Here is a 12,660-nt window from a genome sequence, read left to right as displayed (position 1 = left end):
TGGTTAGGGCTGCCGCGTCTTCTTCGTATGTCCCCTTTAGTGGGGGTAGTACCTGCGTAGTTGGTGTATGCTATGTTGCGACAGTCGAGGTCATTGAAGAGTGGGAGGGTAAATATATTGTAAAGAGTAGGGGCGGTGCATGAGCCCTGAGGGACGCCGCAGTGAACGATAGTATGGGTGGCCGAGGCAGTGTCTGAGAAGACCTTCATAAGTCTGCCATTTAGAAATGAGGCCACCCATGCGATGGCTTCTGGGGAGAAGTCTGCTTCATTTCTTAGGTGGTTGCCAAGGTCGAAGGCAGCGGACAGGTCCAGTAGTAGGAGTGCCGGTTTGCCTTTGTCCACAATGTCTCCAAGTTGTATTTTGAAGTCGAGTAGGGCTGACTCTGTCCCGTGACCTGGACGGAAACCTGACTGTTTTTTCCCTAGGACGTGGTTGGTTTCAAGATATTCATGGATTTGCGTGTAGGCAATTTTATCCAGGATTTTGAGCAGGAAGGGCACGGTGGTGATGGGCCTGTAGTTGTTAGCCACTTCAGGATCAAGAGTAGGTGTTTTTAGAAGAGGGCGTACCAAGCTTCTTTTAGGCTGTCTGGGACTGTGTTAGTGTTAAAGGAGGCGTTAATGCTTTGAGGAAGGGGGCGAGTGTAGAAGTGCAGTCTTTAATTAGACTGGCTGGACAGGGGTCTCCTTTACAATTGGATGGTTTGATCTTGTTCATTATCGCAATAACTTCCTGTTCTGTTACTTCACTGAATTTGTAAGGGTTAGTGGGGGCTTTTTCGGAGTGGGGGTTTTGGCTGGGCAGGTGGTTGTAGATGGCGGTAGGTTTGAGGTGCTGTGATAGTTTTTGTGGTGCTCCTTAATTTTAGCTTGTAGGAGTTCAATTTTTAGCAGCAGGGCAGATTGTATGGAGTTGCACCAGGTTTGGTCTTTAACAATGTCCTGTGATTTGGTGGCTGGCGTGGTGAGTTCTTTGAAAATGGTGAAGAGTTCTTTGGATTCGGAGTTAGCATTCTCAATTCTTTCATTGTAGGAAGCTGACTTGGCTATGATTATAGCTTTTTTGTATTGGGAGGTGATTTTTTTGTAGGAGATTAGGGTGGCTGGGGAGGGCGGTTTCTGCCAGATGTTCAGAGCTTTTCTTTTCTGCGAGTGGAGTTCTTTAAGTTCAGAGAAGAACCAAGTGTTTGAGTGTTTCACTGTTTTGGCTTTTTTCTTCTGTAGAGGGGCGATAGCGTCAATAGCAGAACTTATGGTGCTCTTGTAGATATCTGCTAACTCTGACGGGTCAGAGGACTTGAGATCTGTTGTGAGGACGCTTAGGTGTGGTATGAGCTTATCTTAAGTAAGATTTTCGGCGCATCTTGCCAGGGCTGGAGGAATGGGGATGGGCCTTTTGGTGTTAGGTGCGACAGGTATGAAGAAGTGGATGATGTGGTGGTCTGACCAAGGAGTCTGAGTAATGGAGCTAATGTCAATGTGACAGTTGTGGTCAGCTACCCAGTTGAGGATGTGTCCTTTATTGTGTGTGGGTGAGGTTATTTTTTGGTCGAAACCTAATTCCTTTAAGGCTAGTGAGAGAGATTTGTCTGGCTTATCTTTTTTGTCGTTGTATCCTAGGTTAAGGTCACCTAAGAGGAAGCTTTTGGAAGTGAGTTTTAGGTTTTATGTTAAGTGATGTATAAGGTTCTCATGGAACTCCAATAGTGGGCCAGGTGGGTGGTAAACGAGGTTAATGGTGGAGTTGGGGGAGAGGGCGATTTTTATAGCTAGGGAGTCTATAGTGTCACCCAGGTTAGATGTGATTTGTCTAGCCTCTAGTTGATCTTTCAGGATGAGTGCTACCCCACCTCCTATTGAAGTGAGGCGGTCTTGCCTAATGATGGAGTATCCTTGTGGGATGGCAATGTTGAGGGCTGGCCCTGCAGCGCTATGTAGCCAGGTCTCGGTGATGGCTAAGATGTCGAGATCTAGATTGATTAGAAGTTCGTGAATTTCAGTTTCAATTCAATTTCATGAACAGGGATGGATCTAGCGTTGATAAGGGCACACTGTAGGTTGTGTGAGTGCTGGGGTAGGGCGGGGGTGGTATTGTGTGGTGCTGGGGAGGGAGGGCTGGGGTGAGCCATGACTGGTGTGGGTGGGGATGGTTTGACCGTAAGGGTGGGCGTTTCTGTGGTTTTGGGTGGTGGTTGGTGGGTGATGCTCGGATATCTTGAGCGGAGACCCAGGAGTTGGTTTCTGATGTTAGTGGGTCTGGTGTATGATGTTATGATAGGAGGAGGATGAGTTGCTGTGATGTTGGTTTTAGTGAAGAAGGAAGGTAGGATGTATGTAGGGGAAAGGTAGGGGGGGTGGTTGGAGAGCTGGTTGATAGAGGGAGAGGCATGGTGTGTCAAGGTAGCTTAGATTGGGTAGCAGAGTAGCTAGGAGCGGCTGTCCGGGAGAGGAGCAGCTAGGTGTAGATAGCAACAGCAGTGGCAATCAATCAAGGCAATAGCAGCGGTGAATAGCAGTCAATGCAGTAGCATGGTATGCAGAACTGGGCACAATGAGTCAATTTGCAATGAGGAATACAGAATGCATGCACATCTAGATTCGAAATGTGGTATGGCAGGCAAAAACTGGGCACATCTAGATTCGAAATGTGGTATGGCAGGCAAAAACTAGGCACATTTGGAGTCAATTTGCAATGAGAAATACAGAATGCATGCACATCTAGATTCGAAATGTGGTATGGCAGGCAAAAACTGGGCACATCTAGATTCGAAATGCGGTATGGCAGGCAAAAACTAGGCACATTTAGAGTCAATTTGCAATGAGGAATACAGAATGCAGGCACATCTAGATTCGAAATGTGGTATGGCAGGCAGATTCAGGTTGCTCGTGAGTAGGCAGGGGTTAGACAAATCAGGCAGGTGAGCTCGGCAGAGTACATGGCGCTACGGCAGTGCATGTGCAGGTAGTGGAAGCAATTATGTTACCTTGGAAGAGGCGGTGTGGGGCCAGGGGGACTGGCAGACGGCAGCTTCGGCAGAAAACAGGCAGCAAACAGGCGACGGCCTTATCCGAAGTGGGCCGGCTGCGCCTGCCGATAGCCAGTGGTGCAGAAGAAGGGTGGATCAGCCAATAGGAGCGGTGCAAAGGCTGTAGGCAGTCGGGGGCCTGGTTAGGCACTGGATGCGCCAGGGCAACGGCGGTCAGCCATCTTTGAATGGCTAGGTACCTCGTGTACCTGAATGGCGGCAGTGGATCGGGTACAGCATATACTGCTGTGTAGGGGCATCAACAGGTGTTCCCCTTTGTTTGGCAGAAAAGGGAACAGATTATATGAGCTGCTAGGTGCTAGAAGGGCAAGAGTCAGGGCCACAGGGCAACTCTTACCACAATCCACGATAATCAGGTGGATGTCGGATGAACCTTGAACGGGACGCCAGCTGCTCCTGCAGTGGCGGGTCCCTGCGTAGGAGCTCCTGCTCCCGACCTGGGTGCTGTTGGGAAGACTGTGTAGGATGGGAAAGCCTCAATGAATCAACTAAGCCCGTCTCAGCAAGACACCCTACAAAGGATTTGTGGGTTTTAGATGTTTTTAACACACAATTAGATTTCCGATCTAGGAACGGGTCGAGGACTTGATTGACGTCACCACACACAATACGATTGGTGAAATCATTCTGGAGAATCATTTGTTTGATGTAAACCAAAAAGACAGGATCAGATAGTGTAGGACCATAGATATTCAGAATGGAAACATGCACAGACCCAATCAACAGCTTGACTCATACCCAGCGCCCATTGGTGTTAGCATCTTGGCCCAAAATCTTGAATGATAGTTAGCTGCTGAGATGTATAGCGACTCCATTTTTGCCCACCGCATGACTTGCAATTACCTCTTTGATCCAAAGGGATTTGAGCTTCATCGCTTCAACGCTCGATAGATGAGTTTCTTTTATGCATGCCAGTGAAGGCTTGAGTTTATTAAGATGGGATAAAATCTTGCACCTCTTTATAGGATTGTTGCAACCCTTAATGTTCCAAGTGACCCAATTAAATAACATAGAAACAATTAGATAGTTGTAGGGGCAGAATATAAACCTGTAATGGACAGAAAATGCAAGCAAACCAGCGTAAAATGTGCAATGCCTGAACAATAAGAATCAATGAAGAAAAGACCTGGTTGAAACCTCCCATAACGGGATAAGACATGAAAGGAAAACTCACAAGGAAGAGAGAATAGGGAAGGGAAGTCTGATCAAGGACTGCCTATGTGGAGTCAAAAAGTGAGGAAAAAAACTCAGATTCATGAATAAAGTAAGTCAACAGCCTATATGACATGAAAAAACAGAAGTCTTGGTAACTGTGACGGCGCAGGGGTCCCAGAACCCTCAGGTTCACTAGACCCTGCCGATACTTTCAACTTTCAATAAAAATCATATTATTAAAATCGCAGCATATGCTGATGATTGTCATATCATTAAGAACCCCAAACTTCACCTTCCCCATCTGCTTAATAGAATCCATCAATTTGCTCTAGTGTCTGGCTATAAACTTAACAAAGATAAAACCAAGATTTTACCCCTCAACTTCTTTTGTGTCAAACATGACTTGGATGTCTTAGGTTTCAAATGGTGTTATGATTCTATTAAATATCTCGGTATTTGTTTTGCCTCCTCAATATGTGACTATCAAACTTAACATGCAAATATTGTTAGATAGACTCAGAGAATTAACATCAATGTGGTTTCCCCTTTACCTCTCCTCGTGGGGTCGGCTTGACACCATTAAGATGATGCTGTTCCCCATTGTTTTATATTACTTGCAACTCCTCCCGGTCCCATTATCACCTTCATTTTTCAAGTCCATCCGCTCCATTCTTCTTAATTTCTTATGGGGTCCAGGTAAATGTAAGAGGATTGCGGTTGCCAAGTTAAAAGCCCCTTATGAAATGGCAGGGGTAAGGTTTCCGGACTTCAAATAATATCAGGCAGCATTTCTTGTCAAACGATCCTACTGCTGGTTTGCTTCCCCAGAGTCCTCAGACACTCCCTCTTGGTGTTTGTTAGAAAAACACCTGGTATTTCCCCATGATGTAGCTGACCTGACTTATGTATTTAACTACTCTTCTATGGCCCTATCTGACCCCATTAAGGTCTCTACCTCTGCCCTAAATTTGTTTCTCTTCCCTCATACTAAAACCCCTTCCAAGAACCTCTCCCCGTTGCTTTGGCACAATAAAAATATTACTATTACTAACAGAGCTTTACTTCGTAAATCTTAGTTTAAAAAAGGCATCAGATTTATTCAGCAAATTGCCAATGGCCCCTCTATTCTTTCCTTCCAACAACAGAGGCATCTTTTTTCCATACCTGTCTCAGACTTTAACTTTTATAATAATTGGTTAATTCATGCCTCGATGCACTCCATCATTTCTCGAATATCGTCCTTTCGCCTGATGCCTCTAGACTATTACAGCTAACTATGATTTACGATGTCAAGGCCTCAAAATGTTACAATGTTTTGACCTCTGAGATGTTGTATGGCGTGTGCGCTTGTTATGGGAAAATGACTTGGGCTTTGCTCTTCATGACCACACGTGGTCTCTATTATACTCTAGGATCAGGGACATATCTGCATCAGCCAACATAACACAACATCTGTTATTCTTCACTCAGAGCATAACCTTTCCACCAGGGGTTGGTGGTACAACATCTGTCATGTACATTGAGCTATATATGGCCACCTGCCTAGTCACTATTCTCAAGTATAATGCCAAATGGGCTTTTGTTATTTAGACTGTTTCAATGCATCATGACATGGTACCTGATATTTTCTATTGGATTTCCTCTCCTTTCTTTTTTAGGTAATGCCTGATTCCTTTGATTTGTTCATCAGATTTTCCCATAGCTATATATCAAAAATATCAAATATCATATTGCTATATATCTCTGTCCTTCCCTCTGTTCTCGTGTTTGTATTCGGTCTGTCCCCCCGTAAGACTTTGTGCATGGTCTTCAACTCCATTGCAAATCTCATTGCTGTTGAACCTCCCTCAATAACTATTTGTGTGGCCCCTCTCATCTAACTACTAATTGCACGTTTTTATATTTATACTCCTCTGGATTATATTGTGATTATTGTTTTTCTTCATGAATTTCTGCAATGCTATCAATATGTATTGTTCTTATAATCTTAATAATGATTATTAATCATAAAAATAACTTATTCTTGAGCCATACCTTTCTGGACCCTGCTTTCCTTACCACCTGCCTCTTCAGCTCCATTCTCTGCACAGGCAAGCTTGGTGTCTTGCCATCAGTCAGGGATGCTCATTGAACTCTCTAAACTTGCCTTTGATGTATTTTCTTTAACCTGCCTCCTGTCTTTTGCAGGGTTCCTACAAACACCCCTCGGCTTCTCATTAACAAAGAGAAGACAGGAGAGGTAAGTAAATTAATGTTTCTCATGCTAAATCCCCCTACTGAAGAAGACACCTCAACACTTTCCAAAATGCTATCTCTCTGCCTGCCGCTGTCGCATTACTGGACAATTATTCCACAGGCTCAACTCATCTGATTGCATTTTCTTTTTTTCCCTCAAGGGTGAATCCTTTTTGGGGATGCTGGGCTTTGGCGGTGGAATGGACTTTGACTCTGAGAAGGCATACAGGTAAGTCGTATGGATCTCACTTATGAGGCCGAAACATGCAGAAATGTGTCTAGAATTGCTTGCGTTTCCGTAAAGTGAAGTGGCCTAGCAGGTCAGGCTTGACTGCTCTGCTTGGAGCAGTGTCACAACTAATCATAATAATAATGTCTGCTTTTTTGCCAGATTCCTCCTGCTTCTAAGTCCTGTGATAATAGCTGTAAATAGACGATGTATAAAGTCAGCAAAATATAAACTATTGGTTTGGGTATCGTAGGATAATGTATGCAAGTGGGTGGTAAGAGGCACTGCAGGCAAATTAAAGGTTTGGTTGGCGGGGGGTCTCATCCAGTAATGCTCCACCAACTGAGCTATTTGTGGGGAAAATATTGGGCGATGGAATACAATTCTATATCTTAAATTTATTCTTGTTGAAATGAATAGGGGGCACTGTTTTTGCACCTGGTGGATTGTATTTAACAGAATTGAAATGTTTTGTCTTTATGGAAAATTAAACCTTATTATGGTACAATATATTATGCATATGCCTTGTCCCTTCATATTAATGGTACAGTGACAGTAAAAATTAATGGATCCGAATGCTAATATAACATAGTCAATGCTTGACTTGACATTTACAGGGATGTTGCCTGGCTTGGGAACTGCGATGAAGGCTGCTTGGCTTTAGCTGACTTACTGGGCTGGAAGGTAAGAAGGAGCCTCTCTTGACAAGAAGGGGTAAATAGATGCAGATTTGTGACCTTACTGTGCCCCAGCTAACTTATATTTTAAGCACATCATTGTTTTCTTGTGCATAAATAATGTGGGATATTCCTCTGTTCTTGTGATTTATCCTGATCCATTTCCCTTCTCTTCAGTTTAGTAGTTGTATATAGTTATCTATCCCCAGATGAAACTGAATTCTTCAATGTGAGGTCGGCCCCAGTTTTACTGTGCGTTTAATTGCTACTCATTGCCAGAGAGGACCATGAAACATGCTTCAATGATTGTTTATTTAAGACGTCATTTCTTAGTATAGTGATCTCCTTGGTGTAGTCCAGTTTACTCCTACGTCCTTTCTTCTTTCCTAAATGCTAATGGGATGTTGTTCGTAGGAATGGGATGTGATCGACCATGTGCGTAGCATCATTAAATCTTAGAGTGCCTTGTGCATGGGTAGGAATGATTCCCACACAGTGCCTCCCTTGCGTGTGTTCCCCAAACGTCAGTCCTTTCCCCCTTATGGACCGGAACCAACCTGCGCTCTTAAGCTGCACCTCACAGGGCCCACATTTCTTTTGTTTCTTTATTCTTATTTGCACCCTCTGTGCTTGTTCATATAGTCTTGAGGGCCAGGTGTTGTGCATCATGCAGCCTGTTGGTTTCCATCACATACCAGTGTGCCATATACTTGGAATACTATATGTATCTGTTTCACTTTTCTCCGTGCAGAATGGGCATGGAGTATTGCACTCACCACAGGGACATTATTTCTTCCTCGCCCCAAACGCTTTGTTTCCCCACCTCATTTATGCCTTATCCTGTGAGATTTAGATGCTGCGTCTCCTGTGTTGTGATCTACATTCTCTGTATCTGGAGTGTAGTGGACCCACTAGTGCCATATGGCATGCTTTGTGATTCTCTCTCAGACAGGGCCAGTGTGTCGCCTGGTGATGTGGGACATGATATTCCAGTTTTCGGAACTTCACAAAGAGGATAGGTTATTTTTGCAGGCATCCTAGCAGGGGGAATTTTTTTAAGGAAGCTTTAGGCATGGAGTGTCTCAGTGAGTCCTTTACCATATCGTTTGATATGAAGCAGCAGCACACACTCTGAGGAGTACAGGAATTAAGCCTGGGAATCACCTGATGTTTCATACTTTGGAATGCTCACTGACCTTGGGACTGCTGTGCCTGTGCACTCTTTCTTGAGAACACCTATCACAGAACGGTTCCCGAGAGCCTCCCCAGTCCTTGATGTGTCACCAGAGGCGGTACATACAGTCACCGAGGCCATGCCCGGAACTTCGAAAAGTAACCTCATCAGAGCCCCTGACGACCTCCTCCTTCTTTCCCGCCAACAATGCTACAACTATATCAGCTGGGAAGACAGGCACTTTGGGTAGGAGTTGCTAAAAGGGTATGTCCCACCCTAACACGCGTTTTGAACAGATGCGCCATTTTGTGTTCTCTCACCTTCTTGGACGTTCTCAAGGGAGCACCCTCAAAAGGAGGGTACAGGACCCAAGTACTCAGAAAGAGGTTCACAGCTCCAAGCCCCAAACAGCTGGCAGAGAATAGTCGCTTCTCAGTGAAAGTGCATGGTCATGCTTCAGAATGGAAACGCAGGGATAGGCTGTCTGATCGATCATTGGGCCTGCTAAGGAACTAACGTCTGGGATCTTCTCAGGCTCAGGATGTTCAAGCTATGGTTGGCTGGTCACACTCTCTCCTCTCATGGGCATGGAGTTTCCATCTACAACTTGGGCAACCTTTTACAGATTGCCAGAGCTCACTGTCTCTCACCCTTGGGCAGTGCTGTCATACACTCAGGCTGGTCTGTCGGGTCCCCACCCATCATCATGCCATCAAGAGGAATGCCTGCTCCAAAAATGTAAACAGTTAAGGGATTATTTGAAGGAGATAGTGGCCAAGGTAACATCAATAGCCATTTAGACAGCCATGGCCATTCTACCTCCTCAGAAATAATTTGTGATAAGGGAGGGTTTTTGCAGAGTGATTGGGATGAGGAATGCATCCCTGCGAAATCCCTAGCCCTTAACTCCACATGGGGCAAAACCATATGGGGCATTTCATCTTGTCCTGTGTTGCAAAGAGTTCAAGGAAAAATGACTGACAAATCCTGATGGCGCTCCCACACATGCAGAACATACGATTGTCTGCTCAACAAGTCCGCTATGACATTGAGGGGCCCTGTCCTGTTGATTGGCCACAAGGATATTCCCACTGAGAAGTGTTCAATACCACAGTTGAAATGCAAGAGGGCAATCCTGAGGAGACTTGGGACACCATTGCTCTGTTTAAATAAAACATGGGCGTACATTTTTCTGTGTAAATGATCATCTTGGATGCCTTGTTAGAGGGGTGAAAGGCCTTCCAAGCTAAAAGGATCACCTTGAGTTCCAGTATATTGATGTGTTGGGAACAATCCTCAAGGCCCTAGAGATTGTGCACCTGTAGACCGTTGACAATAGCATCCCACCCTGTGAGCAAAGAATGTGTTGTAGTTGCAAACATGGGTACACACATGGAAGGGGAACCCCTTCTCATCAGGTTGCTGGGAGAGGTCCATCATTTCAAGTCTGATTTGAACTGAGGTTCTGATTTACTGTGACTGACTCGATAGTTCCCTGGTCTGCAGTAGGTGTAACTGAGAGTATGCATAATGTCTTTCTTGTTGTGTTAAGGGACCATGAGGCCAAGCCTCCACTGATAGTTCAATGATGGCCACTCCGAGGAGTGAATCAACCCAGACCCCATGTCATGTCCTGTAGAGCTGTAATCCTTTCTCCAATAGGTAAGAACGCGCCGAGCCATATTCCATCTCAGACCTATAAATTGCGGCGAGTTCTGAGTGTTGTCGTTCTCTCAAACATTGATTGTCTTGGAGAATACACCAGCTCTGGTCCTAAAACTCCACTGAGACTGCTCTCATCTATGTTGCCAACATTCTTACCACTGCCCACTGCTCCTCTATTCTCATTCATCTAGGCCTTTTAGCTGTCTTTGACACTGTTTATCATCCCACCCTCCTTCAAACTCTCTCTTCTTGGCTACAAGGACACTGTTCTCAACTGGGTGTCCTCCTCTCTCTCTCTCTCTGACCACTCCTTCCCCACCTCATAGGACTCCAGCATCTTCTCCCAACACTCATTCACATGAGTGCCCCTGAAGGATCAGTCCTGGACCTACTTCTCTTCACCCTATGTACCTTCTCCTTTAGCAAACTCATTCCCTCCTTTGGCTTTAATTATCACCTTATCTCCAAACGTATAACCAACTGCCTAACTGACATCCACCACTGGATGCCTCTACGCTGCTTCATGTTAAACTCTTCAAAGATGGAAGATTTTTTGTCGTGCCATTTCACCCCCTTACCCATGGCTTGCTACTTGGGGGTCTCTTTGACAGAGACATGAAACTCTACCAGTTTATCATGGCCACTGCCACTTCGGCCAGACTCAATCTCCTAAACATTAGAAAAATCTGCCCACACAATTCAACTAAAATTCTTAGTTCTATATTTTTGCTCCGCAAACTGGACTACTGTGCAAGCCTACATTTTGGTCTACACCTTTACACTTTTGCACCCCTCAACAAAGTCCTCAACTTTGTGACACACACCTTTTTTAATCTACCCAGATTATCTCCCACCTCGACCTACTGTCACCACGCTGGATGGCTATCCATGCAAAATCACTCTTTTTCTAAAATTCCTGCTACTCATCTATAAATCCATCCATGGTCCTCCCCACACTACCGCACTAAATGCTTCTCACTGAACCTTCCCTTTCAACTCTTTGGTCCTCTATTCGTCAAAACCTATCAGCCCTCCCCACCCCGCTCCCATGTGCCCCCTCCCACTTTCACTTATTTCCCTACTTGCTCAACTCCACTTAATGGCTCTCCGCCCAGCCATTAAAGCCATCTCTTTAGTGGACCTGTTTAAAAAATGCTCAAGCTCCACCTTCTACCAATGGAAGGAGCTCAACAAACACATCCAATCGAAACAAGCCGTCCAACCCACACATCCTGCATTTCGACCTCAGACTACTCTCTTTACTTTGTAAATCTATAAATACTGGCCTCGGGCTTCAAATGTTAAAAATGTTTTATTGACCTCCAGTCCCTGTAACTGGTTTGTGTTCCTATTCATAGCCCTTCAACACCTGGCATACATCATTCAATGCAACAATGTTCTGATGCAAAGATACCTTGTCCTAGGACAGCCTCTGCTCTCTGTTATTGCCTACTTTGTAAGTAATTCCTGTTTGAAATGAGATCCTGTTCTTGAATAAATACAAATCTGCAAGCATGTGGAGTACATTTTAGAATGCCTTGTAAATCCATTGCATGCTTCTCTTGACCAAGCACTCATGTCTCATCCGGCATGTTTGGATATAAAACTGGATGACTGCTGCACATACCTGGCAGTCATTAATGCATACAGATCATCAGATGGAAAGTCATTTTGAATCTCCAGTCACATTATTAAAAGCCATTTTAACAGCCTCAAACACATAGTTCTGCCAGTCAGTCAGTCTCAGTCGCAGTGGGGCCTGAGCATAGTTTTTCTATTATTCACTGCTAAGTCTTTCGGGCCAATATCCTCCAGAGAACTGCATTTTGTTGTAATGGAAATTGCCTTTTAGTTGGATATCATCTCTGCCTACAGGATAAGTGTGCTGCGAGTTCTGTCTAATTTGTTTGTCACCTACTTAGGATCATGTCAGGTGCTATAACTGTTAGGAATGATTTCTTGTTTTGCCTCCATAATTTCTATGCACCTCCTTTCTTTTTGCTCTGTTTCTGAACCTGATCTGCCTTTTTGAAGGGAAGTAAAGTCTTCAGCTTTACTTCCCTTGCCTTTTGCTCAGTGTTATGTGGAAACCAATCAGTCCTTCTGACTATCTGTAATGGGACACTGTTTCCCTTTTGAATTGTTGTACTTTCTAACATTGGTGCAGCTCCTTACCATTGGGGGGAGTGGACTTACTTCCAGCCTGAATTTTGTATAAGAAGAAGACTGCTGCAACAATTTCTTCAGATAACTGTTGGAGTGAGGAGTCCATAGTATAACAACAGCCGACGGTAGATCCGAAGATGACTCCTGAAGATGCCTGGCATCCCTTCCTTCATCTGGCCCAGTGAAGCCCTGTTGGACTACCTGATCTCAAAAGACCCTGAGCTGTGCTTCAGCCCTTGGACTAGTGGGTACAACTAGTCCCGATGCCTTCTCAAGGATCCAGCCATCCTGAGCCTTCAGAAGTATGTGT

At 44.7% G+C, this 12,660-nt stretch overlaps 1 protein-coding gene across 2 annotated transcripts in view; it reads left to right on the top strand.

The window, feature by feature from the left end:
- SIRT2 (sirtuin 2) overlaps positions 1–12,660 on the top strand; it is a 402,273-nt gene that overhangs the window by 361,410 nt on the left and 28,203 nt on the right. For both annotated transcript variants that reach the window (XM_069644215.1, XM_069644214.1), the window contains exons 13-15: positions 6,392–6,443; positions 6,601–6,668; positions 7,286–7,352. In XM_069644215.1, the coding sequence (XP_069500316.1) occupies positions 6,392–6,443; positions 6,601–6,668; positions 7,286–7,352 (187 nt within the window). The remainder of the gene's footprint in view (positions 1–6,391; positions 6,444–6,600; positions 6,669–7,285; positions 7,353–12,660) is intronic.

This window comes from Ambystoma mexicanum, chromosome 2p (assembly GCF_040938575.1).
Source record: "Ambystoma mexicanum isolate Mex_15411 chromosome 2p, UKY_AmexF1_1, whole genome shotgun sequence".
NCBI classification, from domain to species: Eukaryota; Metazoa; Chordata; class Amphibia; order Caudata; family Ambystomatidae; genus Ambystoma; species Ambystoma mexicanum.
The sequence above is the reverse complement of the archived record's forward strand: the minus strand, read 5'-3'. Positions and strand labels throughout refer to the sequence as shown.